The 9,896-nt window shown below is 35.6% G+C and overlaps 1 protein-coding gene and 1 pseudogene across 1 annotated transcript in view; both read right to left on the bottom strand.

Moving 5' to 3' along the window:
* Positions 1-9,896, bottom strand: part of DMXL1 (Dmx-like 1) — a 207,688-nt gene that overhangs the window by 33,959 nt on the left and 163,833 nt on the right. The window contains exon 37 of the mRNA XM_006885987.1: positions 5,030-5,090. Within this exon, the coding sequence (XP_006886049.1) occupies positions 5,030-5,090 (61 nt within the window). The remainder of the gene's footprint in view (positions 1-5,029; positions 5,091-9,896) is intronic.
* On the bottom strand, positions 612-1,104 carry LOC102858740 (annotated as a pseudogene).

Here is a 9,896-nt window from a genome sequence, read left to right as displayed (position 1 = left end):
TTCCATTGATCTATGTGTCTGTCATTGTACCAGTACCATGCTGTCTTGACTACCACGGCAGTGTAGTAGGATTTTAAGTCAGGGAGTGAGATGCCTCCTTGGTTGCACCCTCTTAAGTGATATGTTTGTTCTTTTGTCAGTCCATGGGGCTTATTAATAAATAAGAATAAAAAAATCAAATGAGAAGATTTGTATTGGAAGAATCAGATGCATCTTAGGACTCATTTGGCCTCATTTGTATAGCTGGAAAATGCCTAGAAATTATTCATCAGCCTGCTGAACAGTTCCTTTTTTGGGGGACATTCAACAATTTTCAGAATCCTGTTTTTAACTGCTGTAGTTTGCTAAATCAAAGCAGCTGAATTTGATACAAGCTCAAGGTAATTTTCTTCAAGAATTAACTTATCTTTCTGGGTTTGCAATACAAAAAAGCAACACCCTGGTCGCATCTAAACCCTCTGAATGTATTTTCTTTTTAGAAATTATTTTTCTTTTTTTCCCTTTTCTCTTAGTTGAGGCCTATTCAAAATCAATTCTCAGTATAGCATAAAGTTACTGTTGAAATTTGGAAAAGATTGGTCCAGTTGTGTTTTCTCTAATTTGAACCACCTCTACATTTGCAGTATTGACATCATTATGTAGATTTCTAGAATGTCTTCATGTAATCTACTTGACTCCTCTTTTTTTTTTGATCTTCACTCGGATTAACTTCTCCAATTGTTTGTGCTCTGGGTGTATCCATTAGCAAATCATTTCCTTGAGAGTGACTGGTAAGCAGAAGGTGTGTGTACCTGCTTTCTATCCAAGGGCAGTTGTTTAAGTCTCTCAATTCTCAGTTGCTGCTCTTCTGTTAAGTTTCTAACTGACTCAGGAGCAAACTTCTCAGTTGCAGATAAGCTTGTCAAAAGGGATCTAATTCAGCAGCCCTTACACCAAGACCATTATTTTCTACTATTTCATTATTACTGTTGACAAAATCTTCATGTGTAATAGAGAGATCAAGTCAAATTAGTTTTAAACAGATCTGAACTTCTTTTTATTTCCCAAGTATTCAATTCTGTCAACAAAATCCTCAAATTGTTGTTTAGGGAAAAGACTATGTGCCCAATGATTAGTTTTTCAAGTCTTCAGCCTCTGAGCATCCAGTTTGGGTATGTTCCTTTTAACTGGAGGCACGGGAACAGGTATTCTTTGTACTCATCAAGTTCAGCTTGTTTATCTCTTCTCTCTGGAAAGCCTGGAGGTGGGAAAGGAGTGAAGGTTTCATCTTCCACATGCTCATAAAGGGACGCCAATTAAGTCATTCTCCTATGGTCCTTCCAGTATCTTTTCCTCTCATGCAAATTGTGGGCAGCTCCAGCCCTGTGCTGGGCATGAATAAGTTACAATTTTAATGTTCAATAAATGCAATGCAGTGAAAATAGACTAACCTTTTACTTCTAAGTCCCAGGCATTAATTTCTTCATTTTGAATATACAGTTTTATTGAACCCAACTGTTAAGACATTGGTATGAACTTTGACAATGATGTTTACAGAATGTGTGATAACTAGAAAGAACATTATTTTTTCTCAATTTCCCTAGATAAAAGGAGGCAAAGATTATTTACAGGTTATTAAATTGGAGAATATAGCTCCAATTTAATTAACATATACTACTTTTGTCACTATGTGACAGGACAAATTGATAAAAACTACAACTCAAAATATTCACATGGTAATATAAGTATTGATTCTAACCCACAAATTAATTTTAAAATGTTGTTTTTATTTTTTTTGCCATTTTAATACTTCAAATAAATCTCCCATTAAGTTTACTGCTAAATGGAAATAAATTTTTAAAATAGAAAGATTAACAGAAAATAAAAATAACCTGCCTCAGAATATAAGGGCTTACTACTAAAAGAGATAAGTACATATCCCTGGCATACACCTTTCCTGATTTCCTGTACCATGCAGTGTTTTCTTGCTCTGTTCTGATGACTGCCTCCTGGTTCAAGAATAGGTTTTGCATAAGCACAATCAAATGTTCTGGGATTTCCATTCTTCTAAGAGTTAGCCACAGCTTGTTGTAATCCATATAGTCAAATGCCTTTGCATAGTCAATGAAAAACAGATGGACATACCTCTGGTACTCTCTGCTTTGAGCCAAGATCCATCTAACATTAGCTATAATATCCCCAGTGCCACACCTTTTTGCTGTGGTATTAAAGAAGAGTATTGAATATACCATGGACTGCTAAGAGATTGAACATACTGGAGAGGGTTAAACTAGGCTGCTCCTTGGAGGCAAGGATTCTGAAGCTTCATCTGACATACTTTGGACATGCTGCAAGGTGGGACCAGTCTTTGGAGAGGCATATCATTTTTGGGAGGGTGGAGGAACAGCGCTGGAGAGAAAGACCCTCAATGAAATGGACTGATTCAGTAACTGAGTTAGGGATAGGTGTGTCAGAGACAATAAGATTGGTATAAGATAGAGCAGGGTTTAGGGCTGTTGTACATAGGTCTCTATGAGTTGCAAGTGACTCAGCAGTACATAATAACAACCACCATCACCACCACCACCACAGCCTCTACTAAACCCAAACTGCACTTCTGACATAATGCTCTAGTTATTTCTTGATAATTTTTAGCAGAATCTTGCTTGCATGTGATATTAAGGATATTGTTCGATTAATTTCTGCACTCTGTTGGGTCACTTTTCTTTAGAATGGGAACAAATATGGATCTCTTTCAGTCAGTTGGTCAGTTGGTTGTCCTCCAGATTTCTTATGCCCAAAGCATCCTCAAATATTGCAACTCAAGACTTGAATTTGCTCTTAAGTTCCTTCAGCTTAAGAAATGCTGAGTGAGTACAATCCTTTAGATTTTCTGATTCTAGCTCTCTGTACATTTTATTAGAATATTTTACTTTGACATCTCATGCTGCCCTTTGAAATCTTCTGTTCAGCTCCTTAATTTCTTGATTTCTTGCCTTTATTTTGGCTTCTTGGCCCTCTAGCGCAATATTTAGAGTCTCTCCTGACACCCATCTTGGTCGTTTCTTCCTCCTCCGTCTTTGTAATGACCTTCTGCACTCTTCCTGGATGATATTCTAAATATCCTCCCACAGCTCACTTGGGCTTCGCTCAGTGGTGTTTAAGGCGTCCAATCTGTTCCAGAGAAGGTTTTGAAATTTGAGTGCGATAGATGTTAAGGTCAAATTTTGGTTCCTGTGGATGTGATTTCATTTTCTTCAACTTCAGCTTGAACTTGTATATGAGTAGCTGGTGGTCTGCTCCACAATCAGCATCTGGTCTAGTTTTCACAGCTGCTATTTAGTTTCTCCAGTGATTCTTTTCACAGATGTAACTGATTTGATTTCTATGCGTACCATCAGGTGAAGTCCAAATGTATAGCCTGCGTTTGTGTTTCTTATAAAAAGTATTTGCAATAACTAAATCACTGATGTATAGAATCTATCATTCTGTGTCCCAACTCCATATGTTTTCAATCCTTATGCAGAACAGATCATCTGGGAGGCTGCCCTCTATGAGGATAAGTGTTAGGATTGGAGGAAGAGTCATCAACAAGTTCCAAAAGCAGATGACACAACCCTGCTTACTAAATCTGAGAAGGACCTGAAGTGCAGAAGGTCTAGTACTGTAGCCTTCAATATGGATTGAAGCTCAACATCAAGAAAACAAAGATTTTCACTATTGGGCCAATTGGCAGCCTTATGATAGATGGTGAAGAGACTGAGATTGTTAACAGCTTTAGTTTGCTTGGCCCACAATCAACACTCTTGGTACCAGCAGCCAGGAAATTAAAAGAATAACTGCAATGGGAAAGTCTGCTATTAGGGACCTCTCCAGAGTACTGAAGAGCATCAATGTCATTCTGGAGACTAAGGTGCACCAGATCCAGGCCATAGTGTGTGTAATTACTTGCTATGCATCAGAGCTGGGCAATGACTAGGGATGACAGAAAGAGAATTGATGCCTTTAAGCTATGGTGCTGAAGAAAAACATTGAATATACCATGGACTACCAGGAGAACAGATAAGATTGTCCTGGAGAGGGTGAGACCAAGCTGCTCCTTGAAGGTAAGGATTCTGAGGCTTTATGTGACAAACTTTGGATATGTTGCAAAGAGGACCAGTCCTTGGAGAGGGATGTCATGCTTGGGAGGCTGGAGGGACAGCATAAGAAAGAAAGACCCTAGATGAGAAGGATTGATTCAGTGACTGGGGTAGTGAGAGTAGGTGTGTCAAAGACAATAAAGATGGCACAGAATAGAGCAGGTTTCAGGGCTACTGTACATAGGGTTGTTATGGGTTGCAAGTGACTTGATGGCACATAACAACAACAACGACAACAACAACTAATACTATTAACAACCATTTTCTATGATTATTAATGGATCTGATAAAAGTAAACAGACTAAACAGTTAAAATAAATAAAGTGATTATACTAAATGAGAAAGTTGCCATCATAAAGATTCTTATTCATAGTTACCCTGTGTGTTTCAAAATAGAACTCCAGGGGTTTTCAATGGCTATGACCTTTCAGAATTAGATCAATAGGCCTTTCTTTCTGTGTCTTTGGGTGGATTTGAACTGCCAACTTTTTGGCTATTCTCTCAGTGCTTTACAGTTTACATTGCTTAAGGATTTCTAATGAAGGCACTTATAACAAAGGCAATAAATAGGCAAATAATTATGGTTTATGTAATAAAACATTACAGTCATCCTATTACTGGAACTATCTGCTGTAACTGCAAATTGTTTAAGAAATCTAACTTGGAAAAAAAAAGAGACATGTGAGCTTAGAAATAATGTTGTAAAATGCTAAGCAAACACTGCATTAAGTTTTTATTAATTCAACAAAAATGTTCTATACCTCCCTCCCAAATTTTGATGAATGTTTTATTTAATAGTAAATATTTTCTACAAAATAATAATGTAATAAATATTATGTTTCAACCTAAACTAAAATGATCACACCTAAGACTAAAAGGAATCTAAATGCTCATTATTATCAACTTACAATAAGGAAGAGTTGGATGAGAAGTCATTCTTCTGACATTATTAATGGCTTTCTTAATCATCTGTTAACAAAGAAAAATTGTTCTTTTATAATTACAATAAAAAGTAGAATTAAATATATAAATTGAGCTGGATTATTCAAATAACTTTTGTTGTGAGTCCATATACTATTATGAGAGCTAAAAATACAAATGATGATAACAGAAATTAAATTTAGTAAAGCAGCTTTGATATTTAAATGTACATACACTTTCTTCATCGTTGACTAGGATCTAAGAATAAATTCCTCTCAAGAATTTAGTCTTACCTCCTTTCTGGCCAATTCTTTTCTGATCCCATTAAATTTATTGGAATAATCCTGAATAGTATTAGGTTAAAAAGACAGGGAGAAGCATGTGAAAAAAAGAAGAGGTAAACAGAAAATTGCATAAATTTTTAAAATGATAGCTTGGAACTGTTAATTTACTCATTTCTAAATCATGTTTTGAATGATTTTAAGTAGCCTTCAATTAAGAATAAAAAGTTTCTAAAATCAAGGGGAAAATTATAATTTAACACTTTTTTTAATGTATAAAGTAACACAATTACAGTTATATGTTATCACATGTTTATATCATCAATCTCAGGAAGATTTATTTGTCATTCTTCTGGATTTAAAATTGTTCAATTAATCTAAAGTTGTGAGTAAAAGTAGAAATTGCTGAGAGCAGAGCTGGTGATGGATAAAAAAAAAATCTGGGATGATATATGGATACATTTTTATACTCCAAAACAGCAGAAACTGATAATAGGATGAAATATCTTTGTTGTTATTATTAATTATTCAATTAAAAGATAAGATTTTAAGTATATTTTATCTAGTCTCTCAATCCAAAAAACTGAAGGCTGCAGAGGATTACTTTAGTAAATTTCAAGTAAGAAAACATTGTTTCGCTTAAAGAAAGAACTATGTAAGTTTTTATTCCCTTTATTTTTGTTTATTTTTATACCATTGGAAAATGAAGAGTTAAAAAATACAGAATAAGACCATTATCGTAAAAATAGAATGCTAATTAGTAAAATATCCAAGGGGGGAAGGGAGGAATTAGAGAGGCTTAGAGTGGGTGAAATAAATGGCAAAAATTCAGCTGGGACCTGAAAAGAGAGTAATGATGAGTATAGATCAATGGCAATTAATTCTATAAAAAACAATGTATGGGAATGATTGTATCAAACAATATGAATGAAGCAGTGAAACACAATGCATACAAATTTTGTATGCAAACCAATACAATAAAACAAAAACTGAAACAAACACAATCCAAAAAAATACATAAACACAAGTGCAAAAAAGATTCTGAAAGCATATGCAGAATGTTATAAAGCAAATATAACTATTCTAGAGAATCCACATTAAAACTTTATTATACAGTATTTTTGGAGAACAGGGAGCAATTTCACCATCGTATTTATAAATCAAAATAATCTCAACTAAAAAGACATCCTTTTAAGAATTATTTAAGAATAAAAATCTTGTGATTCGCTATTGTGAAGGGTATTGTTTTTCTTACTTCTGGCTCCGTGTTCTCTTTGTCACAGTACAGAAATCCAACTGATTTTTGTATACTGATCTTGTATCCTACTACTTTGCTGAATTGGTTAACTATGTCCAATAGTTTTCTTGCTGAGTCTTTAGGGGTTTCTAGGTATACTATTATTATCATCTGCATAGAGAGATAATTCTACCTCTTCTTTGCCAATTTGGATACCTCTTATTTCCTTCTCTTGTCTTATTGCTATCTCTAAGACTTCCAATACAATATTGAATAAGAGAGGTGATGGTGGGCATCCTTGCCTAGTTCCTATTCTTAAAGGGAATGCCTTTAACCTCTCTCCATTGAGAACAATGTTGGCTCTCGGGTTTGCATAAGTACTTTTTACTATGTTGAAGAAATTCCCCTCTAAACCTATTTTGTTGAGTGTTTTAATCAGGAAAGGGTGTTGGATCTTGTCAAAGGCCTTTTCTGCATCAATTGATAGGATCATGTGGTTCTTTTTCTCTGCTTTGTTAATGTGATGAATTACACTAACTGTTTTCTTTATATTGAACCATCCTTGCATACCTGTTAGGAATCCCACTTGGTCTTGGTAAATTGTTTCTTTGATGTATGGGTGAATTCTATTGGCCAGTATGTTATTCAGGATTTCTGCATCTTTGTTCACAAGAGACATTAGCCTATACTTTTCTATTTTGGTGGTGTCAATATTTGGGAGTAAATCAAACCAGAAGCACAAAGGATCTATTCAAAGAAAATTATAAAACATTACTACAAGAAACAAAAAGAGGCCTGGAGAAGTGGAAGAATATCCCTTGCACATGGATAGGAAGACTCAATATTGTGAAAATGGCAATACTACCAAAGGCTATTTACACATTCAATGCAATCTCAATACAAATACCAATCCCATTCTTCAACAAAATGGAAAATGCAATCTCCAGTTTCATTTGGAATAGAAAGAAGCCCCAAATAAGCAAATCACTCCTTAAAAATATAAACAAGGTAGGAGGCATCTCACTCCCTGATTTAAAATCCTATTACACTGCCGTGGTGGTTAAGACAGCATGGTACTGGTACAATGACAGACACATAGATCAATGGAATAGAATTGAGAACCCGGAAATCAGCCCATCTGCCTTTGATCAACTGATTTTTGACAAGGAGAGGAAATCAGTTAAGTGAGGAAACAACACCTTTTTAACAAATGGTGCTGGCAAAATTGGAAAACTATCTGCAGAAGACTCAAGCACGATCCACCCCTCACTCCATACACAAAAACCAACTCTTAGGTGAATCATGGACCTAGGACTAAAACCAAGGATTATAAACTTCATTAAAGAAAAGCTTGGAAGGACTCTAGAATTCCTAATCCACAACATAAACAGTCTTCCAAACATCCTGAAAAATCTACAATGAGAAGAAGATAAATTAGATGAATGGGACCTTCTAAAAATCCAATCCCTATGCACATCCACAAACTTCTCCAACAGGGTAAAAAGGGAAGCCACAGACTGGGAAAAAGTATTTGGTAATGACATGTCAGATAAGGGACTTATATCTAGAATTTATAAAATATCTGAGCACCACAACAAGATAAAGGTAAATAATCCAATTGAAAAATAGGCACAGGATATGAACAGACACTTCACCAAGGACGACATTCAGATGGCCAACAAGCACATGATGTTCAAAATCCCTAACTCTAAGAGAGATGCAAATCAAAACAACTATGAGATATCATCTCATCTCAGTAAGAATAGCAAAATTTAACAGAACAGCAAGCAACAAACGTTGGCGAGGTTGTGGAGAAACTGGAACTCTTATTCACTGTTGGTGGGAGTATCAAAAGGTGCAACCACTGTGGAAGATGGTATGGCACTTTCTCAAAAAGTTGCAAATAGAGATACCATTTGATCCAGCAATTCTATTACTGGGAATATACCCCAAAGAGACGATAACAGACATCCAAGAAGATATATGCACACCCATATTTATCACGGCTTTGTTCATGATAGCAAAGAGTTGGAAACAACCTAAGTGCCCATCAGCAAACGAATGGATAGAGAAGCTGTGTATATTCACAGAATGGAATACTAACTGCATTGAAAAACAAGGAACTCATGCAGTATTATTCAAAATGGGTGACCCTGGAGGACATTATGCTGAGTGAAATATCTCAGTCAAAAAGGGACAAACACTGCATTGTGCCACTCACTGTTGTAAAATAGGACTGACATCGGGGTTGGGGGGAAGCTGAGAAATATCGGATAAATAATGTATAATGCGTTGAAACAGATGAGGGAGAAAACTGTTTAAAAGGGATATGTGATTAGGTATTATTGTCATGACAGGAGTTCAGAATGAAGGCTGCATAGTGGAGGGGACCTTGGGGGAGGGATAGTAAAACAATGGGGGAACTTTTACTTTTCCAAGAGAAGAGTGTACTGGGAGGGAGGGGTGGGCAGGGAGAAAAGTGCAACAATGAATGAATGGAAATCCAAAGTCGGTAAATTTTCATTAAAATGAATAAAATAATGATAAAAAATAAAAAGAAAAAAGCAAAAAAAGAATAAAAATCAATCTTAAATGAAATGATCATGATAGATTAATATACTATTATGGTTGTTGAGTACCGTAGAGTCAGAACTGACCCATAGCTGACTGACCCTCTGGCAGGTTTTCAGAGGCAGGTAATCGTATGGGAAAAGATGGCCCATCCTTCTCCTATGGAGCAGCTGGTGGATTTGAACTGCTTGCCTCTGGATTGCAGCACAGTTTCTTGTCACTAGGCCACCAGGACTCCATAATACACATGAGTATAAAGAAACAGTTTTTGAGCACCTATAATATGTTAATTATTCTGGTTGACATATAAAAAAGCAGGTCAACTCCAAGCTTTCAAGATGAGAATATATTCAAGTGAGTACAAAAGAATAACTAAAAAAGTTGGAAAGTAGGACAATAGAATTTACAGGGTGGATGAAGTGAGTATAGAGGGGCAGCTTTCACTAGAGAAGTAAGGAAAGTCTCTGAAAATCTAAGTTGAGATGTGAATGGTAAAATTAAAGGAAAAAACATTTTAGGCAGAACTTAGGTAAACCAGCAATAAGCTTGATGAGTTTAAGTAAAAGACTATGCTTATTAGAGCAAAGATAGTAACATGTAAAATGATGAGGCTGCAGAGATCACATAGGGTCTCAGAGATAGGGTTTTTTTAAAAATTTTTTATTTTATTTCATTATTTTTTTTTGTGTACCGTCAAATCAGATCTGACTGACACAGGAGGAGTTTGTTCCTCCTTCTCCAGCAGAGCATCTGGTGGATTCGAAC

Source organism: Elephantulus edwardii, unplaced genomic scaffold (genome assembly GCF_000299155.1).
Source record: "Elephantulus edwardii isolate Elephantulus edwardi_28Jun2011 unplaced genomic scaffold, EleEdw1.0 scaffold00046, whole genome shotgun sequence".
Lineage (NCBI taxonomy): Eukaryota > Metazoa > Chordata > Mammalia > Macroscelidea > Macroscelididae > Elephantulus > Elephantulus edwardii.
The sequence above is the reverse complement of the archived record's forward strand: the minus strand, read 5'-3'. Positions and strand labels throughout refer to the sequence as shown.